Source organism: Osmerus mordax, chromosome 11, assembly GCF_038355195.1.
Source record: "Osmerus mordax isolate fOsmMor3 chromosome 11, fOsmMor3.pri, whole genome shotgun sequence".
Classification (NCBI taxonomy): Eukaryota; Metazoa; Chordata; class Actinopteri; order Osmeriformes; family Osmeridae; genus Osmerus; species Osmerus mordax.
Genome location: NC_090060.1, coordinates 4,576,170 through 4,595,611, shown reverse-complemented (window position 1 = coordinate 4,595,611; position 19,442 = coordinate 4,576,170). Strand labels below are relative to the sequence as shown.

Genomic DNA, 19,442 nt, shown 5'->3' with positions numbered 1-19,442 from the left:
GGTATGATTCAGTAATTGTTATTTCCTGTTCAGATTATAGGGGAAGAATACCGAATGTGTTCTTCCTGTCATTTGCCAGTGTTTTGACTTCAAGGCAATACTGCTCCCTGTGTTTTGTCTAAAGCGTTTTTGGTGCAGGAGGGACGAGGAGAAGGAAAGGGGGGGGGGGGGGGGGAAGGGATCCGATCATTCCTAGGTGTTATGAAGAACGATCTAAGGGGTTTCTGTTCATTCGCATCAAGTATACTTCCGACTGCGTCGACTGAGTCAAGCTTTGCCGCCTGTTGCATCTGTTTCAACAGATTCCTGCTGTAATTATCAGGGGCCGAGGCTGCAGCTGCTCCTTAAACAATGTCCTTACTTGCCTAGTGAGGATGTAAAAGCGCTGGGGTAGGACCTCACCAACGTGTGAACATGCTATCAAAGGAAGTGAGAAATCTCCGTGTAACCACATGTATATCCCTTCCAGAGAGACATTAATAGAAATAAAAAAAACAATGCTAAAATGACTTTTGGAAGCAGGGCTGTAATTGTTTCTGTCTTATTTTGATCCTTCTCCAGTTTAACATTCTTGTCTGGGCAAGTGATGTCTTGAATTGGGAGTGTCAGAGAAGACCCTTCGACTAATTCCTTTAAATAGTGTAAACTGCTATTGATGCAGCTTTGCAGCTGGACCTCTTAAACAATGGTGGGAAGGCAAAAAAAAATTAAAAGAACGTTTCTTGTTTGAAGTTATTTATTTACAAATGTAAAATATCAAATGCATTGTGGAAGTGAATAGAATGTGCAACCACCAATGCTTCAGTTGAAAAAAGGCAGGCATACTTACTTGTCAGTCTACAAAAATATTGACCTATTTCCTATTTTACAATATCTACAAACAATTCATATATCATACGTTCAAACATTGTCTTGTTCAGTTTTTGTATCTAGATTTTCTACAAGGTGCATCATATCACAGGTTTGTTTTTTTTACATGTTTTTCTTAGGAGGAAATATCAATTGTAAACTTGAAACAACTGCTTCATGAAACGTCAACTGCCATATTCTGTATGTAAAACAGTTTACAGTCACGTGAGTGAGTGCACGACATTCTCAAGTCCAATATGAGGAACTACTTCTAGTCACATTGTCCCTCAAAAGTCAGTCAACACGTCTCATTCATTGTTTGAACTTCAAAAGTCAACCTCTCGTCCAGCAGGCTCACATTGTGCATAGTTTTCCTTTCCTTTATTCTTTCAGTCTCTTCCCTGATGCTTTTATTTCGCCCGAAGTGCTTTTGTTTGCGTTTATTTACATAGTCTCTTCAGATGTGTGATAGGCTGTGGATCACAAGTCGATTAAAAGAAAATCGTTTTGTTTTTTTTCTCTTCTTTTTCTTTTTTGTTTGTTGATGAATTGGTGTGTGTGGGCTTGCCGTAATCTGAAACGGGATCTTGCCGTTGTCGGGTCCCGGGCGGTTCAAGGGTGGAACACGAGCCAAATAAATCCATGTCATCCTGAAGGGGGGGGGGCGGGGGAGAGAGTGGAGAAAAGACCACAGTCATTAGTAATCTATCCACCAAAAGCAAACTAGAGGGGGGAAACTGAGTTCAGAACAATATCACTTCACTACATCAGAAGACTGGACTACTGGGACACTGCCTGGCTGTATTCTCTGGCTGGTTCCTGTTTTCATCGACAAACCACTGGCCCCAACCATCAAAGGGAGTCCAACAGTTGAATCATTTATCCACCAAAAAGAATCTGTGTTTCTGTGTACTCTCTCTGTGTGTGTGTGTGTGTGTGTGTGTGTGTGTGTGTGTGTTTGCGCACACACGTATTGTGAGACTGTGCGCACTAGTAAATCTCTTTTCAATCAGTTTGTCTTGACTCCTCTGCTTCAGTTTGGCCAACTCCTCCCCTCTGGTACAGCTGAAGCTCGACTTGGCAGAAACAAAGAAGCTTATTCGAATACACCAGCAAATTGTGTGTGTGTGTGCATTGTATACACACTGTACTGACAACCCGCTGCAACCGTTTCTTATCGGTGCCTGTGTGAGAAACAGGCGCAGGAGAATTGGTCATTTGTTTGAGGGAAAGAAGCAAGGCTTTTTTTTCCCCTCACAGCTCTGTCATGCTGTCGTTTATTTAAGGCCTTTGGTTTCCTGAGCTTAGAGAGTGTTTGCGCTCGCATACTTCCCCCCCACGTCCTTGACACTGTAAAGACACGTCTATCAGTCAATGCATGGTTGGAGAGCACCATGGACATGCCTGAGTGTTTTTTAATTCAGTCCTCCCACGCTCTTTATACTTTACAAACGACACCGTAACCTTGTCTGAGGAACACACCGTTTGCATTGCATGGACAATATACAACAGGAACCATTATTTGTGTCTCGGTAGCTTGTCTAGTTTCTGCGGGGCGCGTACCTTCCAGGGAGGATGCCTGCTGCTTCGGGAGCAGAACCTCCGTCAGAGCCCCGCCGTCCTCGTAGCACTCGCTGGCCTGTTCCACCGAGTCCTCCGGGGCTTCCGCCCTCCACCCGCATCCTTCATCGTCCTCTCCCCTGCCCTCCTCTTCCTCCGCCTTGCGCGTTGGTTCCTGGTGGCCGAAGCCGTCGTCGACCCTGTCCGGGTCCTGTGGGAGCAGCCAAGTCTGGTCGGTCTCTCCTGAGAGAGAGTCTGGACGTTCTCCCGGACAGGCCGGAGCAGGCTCCTCCACGGGGTGTAGGTGTCTAGGGGAGAGAAGGGGGTGCAGAGGCCAGGGTCAACATAAATCTCTCGTGGTTGTGAGGACCAAGGCTATCTGTAGTGCCGAGGGAGAGCTCTGACAGTGATCTCCCAAACAGACCCTGCAGATGCCATAACAAGACTGCCGGCCCAGCGCTGACGTGTGAAAGAATGTGTCACTGATCCAATTTGAAGCAACGGCGCAACCGTCTGCGTTTAGGACTTTTGCAGGGCGACGTGCTTTGGGCTTAGGGTTACAAAGGATGTGCTTTCCCATCGACCGTGGAAAAAGCGCGAGCAATTTGGCGATTGTTCTCGTGTTAATTGGTTGGTTCACGGTGCGTGATGAGAAATGCTGACGTTGTGCGATGCTAACTCACCCCAGGCGGAGGCTGTCCTGAGACGGGAAGGGGCTGCTGTCTCTTCTCTGGCCCCGACCGCAGCTCTCGTCACAGCACAGCGAGGGGATCAAGTGGACGGGACCTGGACGCCGCACAAAATCGAGTCACCACCAACCCGCCAGACACCAGATGTTCCCCATCCATAAATGAACACACTGTGCTCTCGAAAAAGAATCTTGATATTAATGTGACATGGAAAGAAAAAAAAAGGATTCAAAAGATGGATCTCTCGGTCAAATGTTTTGCGACGACCCGGTAAAAGAAGTGTATGTTGAATGACGTGTGGGTGGGCTGCAGTAGATCCGAAACCGTCACTGGGCCGGACCCCGAACTTACCGCAGGCATGGCCCGGGGCCAGGTGACACTGGCAGCATGGTCTCTGTTGGAGCTCATGGAGCCGGCGGCGGTCCAAACAGGACAGCTCCGCCCCGCTGTACGGCCCATCCTGCGGCCTCAGAGATGCTGGGAGACAGGGACACAACATCACCACGAGACAGTGCACGGCATAGCCACACGCCCTTTAGCGCCTATATAGAGAAAAACCACTGGTGGGATACTCAATCGGATGCTGTGTCGTAAGAGTTGCCTTTTGAGTTGAGCCAAATACAAAGTGTGCACGCGTCATGGTCGACTCACCACTGGGCTTCTTCTCCAGTAGCTGCCTCTTGCAGTATATGACACAGAGGATGAGCAAGGCCAGCATCACGGTGGCCAGGGCGCTGCAGATGACTGCTGCCAGGGCCATGTCCCTGGGGCTGGTCACCACCGAGGGGATGGGCACCAGGTTCACACGGCCGCTACCTGCAGGGGAGGCAGGAGGGACAATGAGGCACGAGTTTACGAGGCAGTACTCTGGCTTGGTTGAGTCTATAGTGATGCGTGATTGGCACAGGACTTGTGTTTTGTTCATCTTGGACCTGTGGAGTTTCCTAGGCCAGGGGCTGAACAGTTCAAAGAGAGAATGCCTGGATGAGATCCCGACAGTCTCTCTCTCCCTGTGCCTCTCTCTCCCTGTGCCTCTCTCTCCCTGTGCCTCTCTCTGGGTCTCTCTCTCTCTCTGTGTCATCTCTCTCTCTCCGTGTCTCTCTCTTCCTACTTCCCTCCCTCCACCTCTCTCTCTCCTTCTCTCTCTAGAAGGTGAGTTAGTCATTTCTCTGCCTCCAACCCTAAGGCTCTTACATGCCAGTCAGACAAGTCGTTAGGCCTATGATCAAGGCAGTCTGACCAGACGTTTGAAACAGGCCTCAGGTTTGAGTATGTGTGCACAAGCATGTGGGTGCATGAGAGTGTGTTTGTGCATTTGTGCATGTGTGTGTGTTAAACCCAAGACTGCAGCTGTTGTAGCCACAGTCATAGCCCAGAGGGAAATCTGATGTCATTGTCTGCTCCCAGCCTCAACCCCAGATTGTTCACACACTGTCACATCAAGAGTTCTGGCTTTGATAAAGGACTTCTCCTTACAGTTTCCCAGAAATGAATTACGTGGATTTAGTATTCTGGAAATCATAACTTTAGTAACAGTCTCTCATGATACAGTTTTAACGACCTTTGTGAAACAATCTGTTCAACTCTACACAAAAGCTGAATTTGACGGTACTTTTTGCAATTGTATGGAAACATTTAAAATAACTAATTTAGTCTAAAGTTGACTTCCTGAAGGGATCATGTTAGGAGACAGAGACTACCATAAACATGAGACCAGCTAGTTACCCGTCATTACAAAAAAAAATGTAAGAAACGGAATAACAAAAATATTGTGAATGACTACATGGGGGGTTGGCTTGCAATCTTGGCGTTACAGTACAGGAATCATAAAGCTAACTAGGTTTAGCATTTTTGGATTCAAGACCTCTTTGTGACGCAACGTAAACAGTACTTTGTGTTTGCCCAGCTTTTAATATTTTTAAGCGGATAGGGGATAAGGGTATTTTTGAATTCCATGTACCGGTAATACGTTTTTTTTTTTCCTTTTCTGTCTCTCAGTCAGTTGCACTTCAAAAGTCAGTGTGGCCCTAGGGCAAAAATAATGACACTTTCAAACATACATGGTAAGCAAACAGGTGATAACACCTTATTAAAACAGGATTAGCAGGTTTTAGCATAGTCTTCAAAACTGTTAGATAGTAACTAAGCACATAGAGTTAGCAGGTTTGACAAGAGTCCTTGCTCTTTTCAGTTAAGACGGAGTGTCGAAGGCATTCTACTCTACCCCATTTCAAAGAACATCAAATTAGTTTTGAGACGTCCTTTCCATCGACACATTAGAAAATAGAAATTTCCCCAAATGACAGACCATCCACGAAATCTTCTGAAGGATGAGACACCTGCCGATCCAACCCCACAGTATTCTTTGCAAGCATATTCCTTTTCTCCCTCCATCTCTACGGCGTAAGAGACCCTCAAAGCTAGAGCTCTTCAAAAAAGCCTGCCTTTCAAAATGGTGCATCTCCCCCACACCGTCTTATCAGCACCTACCCGCAGGCACAACTGCAGAAAACACAGAACGGCCTGTTGAAGAGACCTCACCTGCCTTATCGCTACCCACCGTACTCCATCAAGAAACCACTGCTGTTGATATGCGGTACTCTGCTCTCCTTTGTGTTGATTTTGCGGATTGCCGAACTAATGCACAGGGCTCGTCTATACCAGACCTGACAGGAGAAGGGAACTCAAACCAACCGATGGCAGCTTCTGAACGTTTCAAATTCTAATGTTATTAACCACTTTATTGAAATGACTTGGAATTTACCCAAGAGTTTGATCAACAGATGCTCTCATAATTGCAGCAATTTCAAAGTTTCCTGTGTTTGTGTGATTTTAACATTTGGATACTTGCTTGATTCAGGCAGAGATAAAGAGATCTGCTGCCCTGAGCATAAATATGTATGTAAGGGATTGATGTACAGTAAAGTATTTTTGGGGGTTTTGAAGGCTGACTGCTCTTGCTTGGCTGCTGCTTGTACAGGCATTTCTATGGAGACAAGTTCCAGACAGCTCCCATTAAGGTATTTTCTGAACACTCAAGCATGCACCTTCAAAGTGAGGACAGATACTGCAGAAGACGTTGAAAGGTTGAGATGATCTGAAATGTACAAAAGTAAAGAATTTAGGTTTTAAGTTAGGTTAAGAGATGTTCATGTCTTTGAGAAACTCTAGCCACGGGCCTTATATCTAGGAAAAGTGTTACTGTAGCATGTAAAAGTGATAAGAGAATGTTCCCTGTCAAAGGCCTGGGCCTGCATGCTTGGGCCATTTGCATCGCATTGCTTCAAATGAAACTGAACAGACATCCTTTGTGCATACTGTGAAATCCTGGATCTGAACATATTGGTGCCTACAATATCAAAGTTTACAGATTTTGAGACCTCTAAACAACAGAACGTCAGACTGTTCAAGGAACGAAGTCAAAGCCAAAATGATTGTTCTGATTATAAAACCAGTAGATAGACCCTGCCATAAATCTATTTGGAGATTAATACAAATGGCTGAACACTGAAAGGGATGACGGAAACAGCCAACTTCAACAATTCTACCGTGACACTGAAGAGGGGGAGCTCCAGCAGATGAAATACATTACAGCGGGCTGAAAGAATCCATAAAACATAATCTCGTTTTAAACTCCACTCCAGAAACTTTTGGGGGCCGGAGTGTGTCAAGATTTACGGCCTTCTTTGACAGCAGCATCACCGCACAGCTGCAACAGTGCTCTGGGCTAGTGTAGCCTATTAGCGTGATGTGCCCTTTTCACCACTCTCCGCCGAAGGAGGAGAAGCCACAGTGAGCGCTCTGCCGAACTCGCAGTAGCTAACTACCGGCCGGCTTTGCATTGAGACACAGTGGCCACCTTCGCCCTTTGTCTGCTTGTCTTGCACTTTTGATAGCAGACTGACAAAGACCCAGAAATAGTTTGTCATAATAACTCATTTATTTTTTGTTCTTTTGTTGCTATCTGGTCATCCACCAGCCAAAATTGAGCAATCAAAGAAGGGAATGTGACATGGCTTAATGTTACACATACCCAGGGGTGTTGTTAGACATAAAGCTCTACTGGGGCACAGGCCCTTATTCATATCCCTTTTTTTCTTGCAAACTTGCTGCGCACGATACTCGGCTATAGAAACTCCCCTTGCTTAACCCACTATACAACAGTACAGGAACGCAAGTTTGATATCAGCTTTGGCAGGGACATCAATAGTTAATGCGAGCACCCAAATCTTTTTTCGCATTCATTTTAGCACAGATACTGTTTTTTAAGCTTCATGTAATATTGTTTTAATGTTTTAGTCAAAATAAGATGATCGGTAGGCCTATCATTTAGAAACTTTCTTTAGTTTTGTAATGTTTTCTTAGCCTACCTCGATTCTGACTTGTGTGCCGAGTCCAACACCTGGACTTCTGTGTGCGTGCTGCAGTGGCTATTTGGCAAGCTCAGAAGAGCGCGCTTACATGGAATTCTGCGGGCATTGGTTTGTGTTTTCGGTTAAACCGCTTTGATTTTACAAGCGTTGATTGGGATACTGCGTTTATTTTTTTCCGGGATTATCAATCTAAATCAATGCATTGCATTCATGCATGACTAATAAAGTAAATTGTTAAAACTCAAACTTTTGATTTTACTGGGGCACAGCAGATTTATACTGAGGCACATGTCCCAGTAAAAAGGGTCCAACGACGCCCCTGCACAGACCCCTATATCTAGAGGAACAAACGTTCTCAAGATCCTGGAGACGTCTTCTTCTCTATGACGTAGGGGTGCTAGACCTGGCTCAGCCGGTTTGAACTCCATCGCTGCCAAAAACAAGTCTGCAGAGACAACTATCAGGAAGTCACACTCAATTACCAAAAGGTATAAGTTAGCTAGAATGTTCGCTCTGCGTGGGTGTCTAAAATCATAAGGTTCTACTTAAGCACCCCTAATGGCCGGGAAAAAACAGATGGTAATTAGACGTGTGGCCTACTGGAATTTAATCCCCTCTTTGTGGAAATACAACCCCCACTCCCCCCTCCCCCTCTCTGCTTGAAATAAGGCATCTGGGGATAAATATGAAGTAGTGGTAAATCACCCTACTGTTTAAACATGTCTTGGTGGTTAACATGCTAGCTAACAACACTGTAGGATGTAAAAGATCACTTCCACACCACCAACATAAGGTAAGTATAGTGAAGTTGCAGTGTTTTTTGTGTTTGATGTGACATATTGTGAGAATGGATACCTAATGGTGGACAAAAATTACTAAAACCTAAATAAATCCAGTCCTGGCAAGACTGGCTATTATGCTAGCCGTATCCATTTCAACTTTTATAGCCTCGCTTGTAAAACTAAGCATTTATTGGGGCATAAAGCATAGCTGGCTAGCACAATGAGAAGGAGTGAATGAACAAGGTTTTTCTCCACCTATTTAAGGGTTGTGGTCCTGATTACTCTCAGGACTTTGTGCTGGCATGTTTTATAAGAAGGTATGTGCTTTGTTGTGGCATTACTGCATTGACGTGCGTTTAGGGTCTTGGGTGTACATCTGGCCCCAAGTTCAATAGTTTGAGCAGTTGATGACATTCTCATTCAAGGTTTTCGTTAGTCTCAAATATCACTGCTTGCATTCCTTGGCCTGACTTGAATGGTTCAAATGATTGAAAACGTTTCATACAGATGGACGAATGTTTGTGAATGACAACTTACAGTGTGGTTCATATGGAGGCGGAGGGTCTCCACAGGGTATGCATTCCATGTCTTGGAACCCACTCAGCTTTGTCTTCCGGTAAAATCTGTTAAAATACGAGGACCAATCATCAATGGCCAACAGTTACTCAAGCTGTGAGCAATTTTAAGGCTGTGCCTGGAATTATTAGGGAATATATATCATGGTACAGTACAGCTGAATTATTTTTAGGGATGGCGTTACCCAGGCAGGCAGTCTCCACACACTGCGTTGCTGGTGGTGGAACAGTTGCCCTTCTGGAAGCGGTTGATGAGCCCACAGTCCAGGCAGGGCTTGCACTTCTGCAGACTCCGGTCCTCTTTGAAGCGACTGCTCCGGCAGGGCACACACCGGGCATCCTCTCCGTAACCAAAGCCACATTCCTGGGGGGATTAAGAGGAGAAATCCCTTGGTGGAGAGGTTGGGGGCGAGGGGAGCGCTAGAGAAAGACTGTGAATGTGGACAACCAGGGGTCTAGAATCAAACAATGATCTTGGCTCACACGATGGGAAGGGAACAATAGCCTTTTTTGAGAGTCTATCTTACACCGGCAATAATCTCCCTGACTCTCCAAATCAATGAGTGGGTTTCCGCTGCAGGCCTCGGAATGGTCGGCCATTTAAATGATAAAGGCCATGGTGGACACCCACTGTTGTATTATGGCTAATTTATTGCTGGAGCTTTTTGTGCTCCTTCCTCTCTCTGAGGAGACTCAGAGAGTGTGCTAGTGATTGAGAGACCAGCATGTGAAGGCAGGGCTTCCATAAGGGGGCAGGGATTCCAGAGAGGTACACAGGCGTAAGATGCTGAACACCTCCCATGCCCCCTACAGCAGGCACTGCTCTTAACCAGAGATAACCGCAACCCTCCCATATTTTTGTCTCACATCGAACACACAGACCGACTCTGCGGGCGGTCGACGACAGACTACATCTGCCCTTCACAGCCCTACTTCCACCCAGAACGAGCATGTTGCAAACAATGCCGACTGCAAAGCCATTCAAACGGAGTGTAAATCATCACTCAGTAGCATGTGACCGTGTGTGTGTTTGGCCAAGCGTGCGATGTACTGCTCCAGTTCAACACTGTATCGTGTTTCTGTGGTTCGCAGAGGGGCAACCTTGATTTGGGTTGGTCGTACAGGGACATTTACATTCCGGCTGGTCGTCGTATCCCACACCAAGGAAAAGGAGCCCACTGGAATGACATCAGTCTTTGTATTGTGTGTGACAGCTGCCGTGGTCCTCCCTGGCTCACCCACAGTTGCCCCCTGCGTTCCCAGGCCAGGGGCACGGATTAGAGGTGGGGGGGCTCATATATCATTTGCGTGAATGTCGGCTTCAAACGCTGCGCCTCTCTCTTCACCCGTGTCCCGTTTCACCGCCTGGGCATGCAGTCTCGACGGAATGTGGGCACAGGAGCCAGGGGGAGGGGGGCTGGCAAGGGGGTGAGGGAGGGGGCGGGATGTTGGCCCAAGAGCAGAGACCCCGATCACATGGTGGCACCACGGAGTCGGAGCAGAAGAAGACGAGGAATTTGGTCCTTTCAGCCGAACACATGCTAACCGTCATCGGACCTGGGATGGACTATGGCCACAGGAGGGCCAGGGGGCAAGGCTGCAGCTGCTGTTGTGGGCTAACCATATAAGGCCCTGCTCTCCAGCAATGCAGGACAGGGTGCTGAAGACAGATAATGTGTGTGAGTGCGAGTGAGAGTGAGAGAGAGAGAGAAAAGAGGGGGATGATGATGACTGACAACTTAGGAGGAAATTAAGATGACCACTGGCCTCTCATGGTTAGAACTCGGAAGGCATGACATTGCTGCCCTGTAGGGTTAATCAAGTACAGAGACCCAGGCAGAGAAGCTGACTTCCAGCGCTGGTAATGAGCCCAGGAGCCTGGGGTTTTGTACCAGTGTGAGTGAGGCCAGCTGCCGCGGAGCACCTCAAAGTCATTTTGGATGGCTATAGTGTCCCATTTCCAGATGGGCCCCCCGGAAAGATTCATCCATTGCCGCAAAGCCTAGCGCTGGCACCAACTCTGCCCATGTGGCAGCACAAGGCAGGAGGAGCCACTGGCACGCACACAGGGCAGGGCTGGTCACAGAAGAATAGGACCTCTGAGCCGACGTCTATCTTCCCCATATCCATGTACCTCAAACATTCAATAACTCCACCGAGGAGTGGTTCCTGTCATTACTTTGTCATAGGTAACATAAGACATCAGTGGAAGATCTCACCCATGCCCTGCCGAGGAGACTGCACTAAGGTAACATATCTGATAAAAGGAAGATAAAAATCTCTTTCAACTTTCTTTACAAACAGAAGTGGATGTTAACTTTACAACAGATTTTTAGGCTATACTGCTTTTTAACCCTTGTGCTGCCTGCCTTCGGGTCACAATGACCCGAAGATAACACAAGGATTAAGAAAGGCGAGCGCGCGAGAGACAGAGAGAAAGAAAGAAAGTGCGCTGGGGTAAACATGTTCAGGCAGGAAGATCAGAGATTAAGAACAAATCACAAGAGTCTCCTGGGGAGGCCAGTCATCAGATCTGCTAATTAACAAGCAGGGGAAAACAATGTGAGGTTGTTAGCACGGTGTGCCATCTTACGTTCTCCACGCACACACTCTCACAGACTCTCTGCCCTAAAACGTCTGCATTCAGCATCTCTCTCGACATCAAAAAGATCTCGCTCTTTGCCAGCGGCTTTATTTTTCATGCCAGTGGCTTCATGCACAGTTTCCCATTCTAACATCCATCTAGCCCTGCTGGTTTGATATGTTGCCAAGAGAAATAGCACCACACCAAGCTAGGTAGGATGCTATTGATGGAGTGACAATACAAAGGAGGATCTTTTTAATAAAGGACTTTTCTACTGACTGGGTGGGTATTTGAGCTGGGAAGCTAATTAAGGTTTGCGAGCTCGCTTTCCACTGGCTTCCTTCCAGAGGGAAGTCAATAAAAGTTTGGGCGGTGGAAAAAAAAAAGAAAGAAAGAAAGAAAGAAAGAAAGAAAGGGGGGAAAACTAAAGAACATTCCTTGTGGAACTATGGCAGCCTCCAATACTCATCCCACCAACATGCACTTCTCCTCTCCTCTGAGATCCAACCTGAGATGGCATCTCGCTGCTGCACACATTGAAGGATGCAGACAATTATTAACTAGGACCCCGGGGAGTCCAGCATTCGTGCCTGTTGAACTGGGAGAGGAACATGAGATCTACTGAAGCATGCTTCTGGTGACTGCATGTCCATGTGTACCAAGATAAAAGGCAACATGGTTGAAAAACAGCATGTGCTAAACAGATGTTGAAAAAGCATTACAGCCTTTTCTCTGTCTCTCTCTTTCCCTCTCTCTACAAATGCCTACCTGAGAACATTGTTAAATACTTTACTAAGTTGGGTCGAGTTAAGGCTTGGTTGAACAATATTGCCTCACTAATTGCCTCTGTACCTTCCAGCGAATTCTACCCAGTGTATCAAAATCAGTGTCTTTGGCAAGGCCAGGGGGAAAAAGTCAGAACCCACTCAGTATACTGCGACTATATGCATGGCTTCTCTCAAACAATTGAGAAAATAAGTCGAACAAGGAACGCAGCAAAAAACAATGGACACCATTCAGCTGCAGAGGGTCAAAAGTATGGGTGTGACTGATTAAAGAGGTTCGGTGTTCTACAAAAGCTAATAACACTGTGGCCGTTTTCACCGTGAAAGAGAGGAAGTCATAAATAACCAAGGTCCCCTGGATAAGATTCACTTCTCTAAACACTGCTGTCCTGCATGTCTATTCGTGAACTGGACTTTTTCTCTCTCGCGAGGTCATTCAGTCCATGGAAATTACAATGCGATTTGAGTCTGTTTAGCTTCTGCTTGATCATGGTTTTAGCTCTGTTCCTTTTTAAAGATAATTTGGCAAAACAGCAAATGTTTTCCTCATAACTGCGGTGGACATTAAGCAACTGTAGCATTGGGTAAGAGTCCAAGTTAGAAGCACATTACATTTTTTCGGACGATGGGTACAGTTATGCACGAGCTCAATTACCCGTTTTTTGTTTTAAAGACTATACAGTATGTCATGTTATTAGGCCCCAAACCTTTGATAACTCCTGTCCAGCGTCACACTGCTTGCAGGGTTTACAGTTCCCGAGCTGATCCTTGTACTCCTGTTCTCTGCAGTCTCTGCTCTCCTCCTCCGCCCTCACAGGAACCTGAGAGGGAATAACAACCATTTGATACTGGCCAGTTAGATTCCTGTGTTTCAACAACGCTTTCATCAGTAAGAGATAGTGTGGGCCAGAGCCAGCAACTGCTCCCCCCCCCCCCCCCACACCACCCCCACCACCACCTCCACCCTGATAGATCCACTATTTATCCACAGGCCTTGACTCTCTTGAATTTTAAAGTCCTATTCTGTTGCCCAGTAATTTATCTTTTGTTCATGTAAACACAATGATATGACCCACTGTACTTTCGACAAGAACTGTTAAGAATAAACATTTCTATATTTTGTGCAAAGTTTAAAGAAATATTTAGTTCAGTGACTTACCAGAGATGAGCAAATTATGTGTAACGACAGTAAAAGCAAGCAGCTGTGTCCAAGTATCCAGGCCATTTTAAGCGGCTGTGTTGGAGGGTGGCTGTTGAAAAAAAGGAGATGGTAAATTGACTTATTAAGCAATCAAAATTCATTTCCATGTCATCCTTTCACAAAAAAACGTCACAAGTAATCCACTCTAGTTTAATTTGTAGTTTAATTTATAGCCTAGGTGCTTTATTTAGAAACGTTTACTACATTATTTTATCACAAAGTATTACGACTATGTATTGCCAGCAAGTTGGTGTTTATGACAAAATAGTAAGTCGATGCAGCTTGTTTGGGGTAATTCGTGCCCACATGCCGTGGCCTATAAAGATATATAATAACCTAAAAAAAACTCATACCCTCTTGAGTGATATATGATTGTATTAGAAGGAATACATATTCGCGTACGCCCTCCGTGTGCACACATTCCGTGACTTAAACTACCTACTATAAATGTTTTGTAGAACACTTGGGACTTGATTCTCGTTCCCCCCGGTACTGCGATTGTAGTAGCACCCCGATACCGACTATTGAGCCTCCTACATCGGGCTCCAGATCATTCCAGCTCACCGAAGTGCTTCCCTGCGCCCGCTCCGCTCCAGTCCTCACGAAGCACCGAAATGAGGACAAAATCAGCGCAGAGATCAAAGGCAAGGATGGCTGCGACCTAAAGCATGTAATCGGATCCCTGATCAGCAACTAGATGAAAGCACAACTAAGTGCGTGGACATTAGCGCTCAAAACGAATCAATATGATCATATGACAATTACAAAACAAAAACATTCGATACATTCGCAGGCTAAACGTAGGACTAGAAAAAGTCTGCAAAGAGCAAGAAATCGAAAGGATTATTGCTATTCCGCTTTGAAATGGCCTGCCATCCCGCTCCCAGCACCGCCTCCCCCTATGCGATCGCTGCACTGTTTGTTTGGTTTATCTGAGGGTTCGCTGTTTGATGCCTGCCTCGGGTTTGAAGTTGAGCACAGCCCTCAAACATTCCCTTTCATCTCAATGAGCTGCAGATGTCATGACGTCATTCCACGGTTCGAGGATTGGCTGGGCTGTCCTATCTGCAGGTTTTGGAGAGGAAGTCAGTGCCAAGCAAGTTGACAAACAGAGAGGGCTTTGACTTTATTCGTGGCCAGTTTGGATAATTGCTTTGATAATAATGTCTTTATTGAATTGTTCATAAAACGTCGAGTTAGTTTCCGATTAGGGAATCGGCACTCTGAATGAACTAGGTTGAGACAGGGTGTATAGCCTAATAATCTTTTATGATCATAAATGCAAGTGGACTAATTGTGACAAGACTATTCATGCAATGCACAATCACAACCTCGACCATCAACTACAGACAATTAAATAACATTAATAGGTTCAACATAATGACAAATGTTGTTGCTTCAAAAAACATTAATTAAAGAGACGGAGGACCAAAGTCCAGCTCTGCGAACATGTCTGGGCTTGTTAATTACATAATTTGTGTCCAGGTTGTGAACACATAGCATATGAAATAAACAGTTTCCTATGATCCTTTTAAACTTATTTTGTTTCAATTGTGCGTGTTTATTCATAAATAGATTGATAGTTAATTGTTAAATATTGTAGCCTATTTTCTTTGTATTTATGAATCAATATGCTCATTTTAGTTTAGACCCACAGACGCAAATGTCTGTCTAGTCTTGGCATTGGATTCATAATTAAATTATATTATTCCCTGACAACGACAGATATCTGCTTCTCTGGTCTAAGTGTTCAAGACTTTCTGAATAATTCCTTCATCTCGAAATGTGCTGCATTGGTGGGTACAAGGCTCTTGGACATCGTTTTGCCCATCTAGTTTTACATGCATTACTATACTGTTGCTACTCTCGTCTGCGTAGAGACCTCCGCCACAGGGTGGAACCTATGTTTTGTCTCCATCTACTGGATATATGGAGTCAATGGACTTCTGCGTAGGAATTTTAGCATATTTTAGTTTAGCCTTGTAAACTGTCATGTGATTGTGCTTGTCTGTAGGCTTCGTGGTTGTTCCTGGGTTTTTTATGATTTAGAAATGGACTTAGGCCTTCTTGAAATATTAATGTAGGCCTACAAATAAGGCTTAGACTTTTCCCTTATGCTTTTCATTGTTTACTTGATAAGGTCCCAGATGATTCCAGATGTGTTTTCCATGGGATAATTGATATCCTCCTATTTTAAGAAATGTATATTCTGGCATAGACATATTCTTTGAATCTTGGCTATAAATATGTTTCCAATATTTTGTAATACATGTTAGGTGCGTGGCAAATGCAGACCACTGTGGACTTCTCTTCTTCTTTTTTTACTGCCACTTTAAGAGTTGCGTGCATTGAACCTGCAGCGTTGAACTTGTCCAGAGATGTTTAGACACGACCCAGTAGCGGTTCCTCTCTATAGGGTAACATAGATTTTTTTGGTATAAAATCTATGGAACATCATATACTGAGCGGATGTGTCTGGCGGGTTATCCAGACTCTTGTGGTAGTCCAACAGGGACTTGCGCTTCACGATGTGTGAAAGGGTGTAGAGGACAGGGCAAGATGCCGCAATGTGCGTGGACAGTGATGCTTGCAGACAGAATCGTGCGCTAAAACGTAAGTACCCTGCTTCTGACTCTGCAGCAGGAACAGTATGGGAAATGCTTTTGTACAACGTGAATAAAATACACTTGCTTAAATTGCAGTCCAATACTGATATTGTGTGGCCTTCATAGAAAGGATCAGGTAGCATTCTACGTGTTAGACTGATTGGTATGTGAATGCTGTATTTTGATGATTTTGATATAAATAAGGTGCTCAGATCGTTCACAAGTGCTGAAAGTCATTGACTTAGGATAGATGATGTCATTCTACTACGTTTGCATTAGTCAACTATGGTGCCAATTGCACTGCACCAAAATCACACAGCAAAATACTTACTTGGTGACTCCAGGTCTATCTGTACAGATACCCAGGCCTAATATGAACTTAATACATCATTATGTATTCATTCCTATGCAGACGATTGTAGAACACATTTCAAGGAAACTGTAGTTCAGGAGGATGCATGGAATTAAACAGCTGTAACCTATAGGCTTAACGTTTTTTCATATATTTGTAATCAACCATGTTGATGACTGAAACATAATATTTGATTGTCACACATAGCTGCATGCCTTTCTATCCTTAAAGTACAAACGCAACATGCGGAGTGCCCTGTTGGTTTCTGATCTTACTGTAGAGACTACAAGTACCATCGTTCAGTAGCTTCCCCCTACCATCCGTCCGACCAACGAGCACCCGCCGCAGCAATCACATGCACGCATAATACATTATTAGAACATCGCCTTTGAAGGAATTAATATGTAGGAAGTAACGGTTTTACTTGCGTATGAATCCCAATGTTGCTCTTTGCAGGATAGGAAGTTAAAATGAGTGGTGTCAACTCTTTGCTAAGGCCATGAAACGGATGTCTTGGAGGGGCATAAGTGAGTAAATAATGCTGATACTATAGCGAAGAACTGGCTACTGCAATGATACTTTATACGCAATGAAAGGTGCGGTTGTTTTGAGCTTCAACTGTCTCAAAACTGGCTGACAAGGTCTATTTTGTTTTTAAACTAACGAATGTAGTGCGTACCAATGTAATAGATGGACAGGTGTATCGTAAAAAGAATAACGGTCCTGTTTGTGCTACAGTCTTTTTCCGGGTGGAGTTTGTCTGCAGTCAGTGCAGAAGATAGAAGTCCAATGGTACATAGCAAGCAAACGTCCCTGGAATGATGGCGAAGTGTCGAGACCCATGGTAAGTTAGGAATAAATGTGCTGGTGTGAATGGGCTAAACTGTTGGTGTAAATTATATCGCTTCATTTAGCCTACCTCTGAAGTGAAGCGATTGTGATGATTGTGGGGTGCACAATTGTTCTAGGACAATTATAAACAATGCAGGGATGAAGTTATGATCAGAGTTTAAGGACTTCCTGCCAGGGCCGGGGTCCCTAAACAAAAGCAGTGTAGGGGGGCCTTTGATTGACTATTATTTTTTATTTTTTTGGGAGGGGGGACCCGAACTAATCGCGGGGCCCTAAACGAATGTTTAGATTGTTTATTGGGTTGGGCTGTCCCTGCTTCTTGCCGTCCTTTCTTTACATCCATCCACTGTTGATGCCTCAAGCCAATTGTGCTATATGCATGGACATTGCAGGGCTAGGTGCTACAGTTATTGGTACAGTTAATAATGGTTTGTTGACATCGCAAAAGGTGCACTGCTTCGAAAAAACTTTGTAGTGGCAGATAGTGCTTATAGACCTATTATTTGTGAGAAATGGGTAACACAAACACAATGGACATATTTTGTATGAACAGATGACAAGACTGTTATGAGTTTACATTGTCATGTTACTCCCAAAATCAATGAAGATCGGGTTAGGGTTAGTGTGACCTAGTGCTCTTTCATGTACAGTATAATGAATGTACAAAAAATTCACATTGAGTTCCCAAAATTACAAGGACACACTTGATGTTGTAAGGAGTCAGTTTTACTGCTGATGGCGCATCGTGGTGTTTTATTGGGATTAGTTACAGTATATCACGTAGACATCCCGGGAAAAAACACAGAATGTCCAAAAAGATTTTTGTGTGTATTTACAGGGTGCCATGGGTGACAATCCGTCATGAGTACATGGGCCTGAGGAACTACCAGCTCCCTCGTTCTACAGCTGTCAGAGACGTCAAGCAACTCATCTACGAGGAGACAGACCTGCCCGTTACAGAACAGCAGCTCATACACAATGGCAAAGTGGTGAGACATAAGGAACCCGTCTCAGCCATGGAGTCCCAATTGGAGATTGGGTTAACTTCAAATTAGAGTTGGAGCATGTTGAAGAGTATGCCCTTTTTATCACAGTAGCGGGTGTTGTGCATATTTGGTTTGCACAATACAAATAAGATTAGTGAGTGACCATTCCTAGTGTGCATGCAGCACATCCTGTGTGTCACACTGCTGTTGTCTCCCAGCCGCATCCCGCGCTCCTCATTTGTTCAGTGTTTTGAACGTATCAAGGGTTTTTTAATAGACTAAGTATTCTATTCAGATAATGTCAGACAACATCAGGACTGGTTAGAATGATTGTGTGCTCCACTGTGAAACAACAAAAGCACATTGTTTGAACAGAGATGTTGCTTGATAATCGGACACAAGACTTTGATCCAGTTGTATCGTAGGCAACTGTATTGTCAGTTGTTGCCAGGACAAGATTAGAACTCTTAATCAAAATTTTTACCTTCCCATTCTTTCGTTGTTGTGTTGTTTAAGGAAACAATTTACTGCATGTTCAGGATTAAAGTTAAAAAAAAAACATATTGCCTTGAGTGCCATTAGATAATTGCCCCCTTTTAAAGTGTCCAATTGCTTTGCACATGAACAAAACATCAACTATGACATAATCATCACCATAATCAATGGTGCCATTGATCTAACTGAAGCCTTTTTACATGTGCCCCTGCTGTTAGAGAGGACAGAGATTGACTTCTCAGTTCTGTGACCCTTTCACTACATTTAATCATTTTCATTACTTGAATTAGAGGGGTTGTAACTGGTTTCTGCTCCACTATGAGTTTTTAAAATATGATAACAGAAATCTATTTTGTATTGGCTGTTTATACATATCCATTATTTAAATTTTGGAGGAACTTAAAATTAAATTGTTGTGATTGAAATGAAGTATTTACATATTACACACAGGAACCCTCCCCTAATACAGGATTATATTTTTAGATAAGACAACAATGTCTGCTGCCTACAGAATGATCACATATTTGGCAGCTAAAGTATAGAAGATACTGTTTCAGCTGTGTGTGACTTACTTGGACAGCTCGCCAGTGGACCTGACGCATAATGTGAGACATGACCTTCCAGTCCACTGGATGAGAACTGGCATTTAGATCCTCTTCTATTCTTAGCAAATATTGAATATGTTTCTTGAACCAATATTCATATACATGTAGATCTAAAGTACACCCGAACAATGTTTTAGCTAATGTTTTG

The 19,442-nt window shown here is 44.4% G+C and overlaps 1 protein-coding gene across 2 annotated transcripts; it reads right to left on the bottom strand.

The window, feature by feature from the left end:
* Positions 1-1,365: 1,365 nt before the first annotated feature.
* LOC136951671 (tumor necrosis factor receptor superfamily member 19-like) lies at positions 1,366-14,350 on the bottom strand. 2 transcript variants are annotated; one of them, XM_067246210.1, is made up of 10 exons: positions 13,963-14,350; positions 13,357-13,447; positions 12,905-13,018; positions 9,014-9,192; positions 8,791-8,876; positions 3,750-3,914; positions 3,450-3,575; positions 3,093-3,195; positions 2,413-2,717; positions 1,366-1,499 (listed from the first exon to the last, which is right to left on the bottom strand). In XM_067246210.1, exons 2-10 carry the CDS (start codon positions 13,420-13,422, stop codon positions 1,495-1,497), a joined length of 1,149 nt encoding a protein of 382 aa, XP_067102311.1. In that variant the 5' UTR covers positions 13,423-13,447; positions 13,963-14,350; the 3' UTR covers positions 1,366-1,494. The 2 variants fall into 2 exon arrangements, with proteins under 2 accessions (XP_067102311.1, XP_067102312.1); XM_067246211.1 differs by having other exon boundaries at positions 13,841-14,060.
* Between the last annotated feature and the right edge of the window lie 5,092 nt (positions 14,351-19,442).

Coding starts and splice junctions, on each gene's coding strand:
- LOC136951671 (XM_067246210.1), bottom strand. CDS start 13,422: ATGGCCTGGATACTTGGACACAGCTGCTTGCTTTTACTGTCGTTACAC. Junction 9,193..12,904: donor CTGGACAGGAGTTATCAAAG/GTTTGGGGCCTA, acceptor TAATCCCCCCAG/GAATGTGGCTTTGGTTACGG. Junction 3,576..3,749: donor ACTGGAGAAGAAGCCCAGTG/GTGAGTCGACCA, acceptor CCTGTCTCCCAG/CATCTCTGAGGCCGCAGGAT.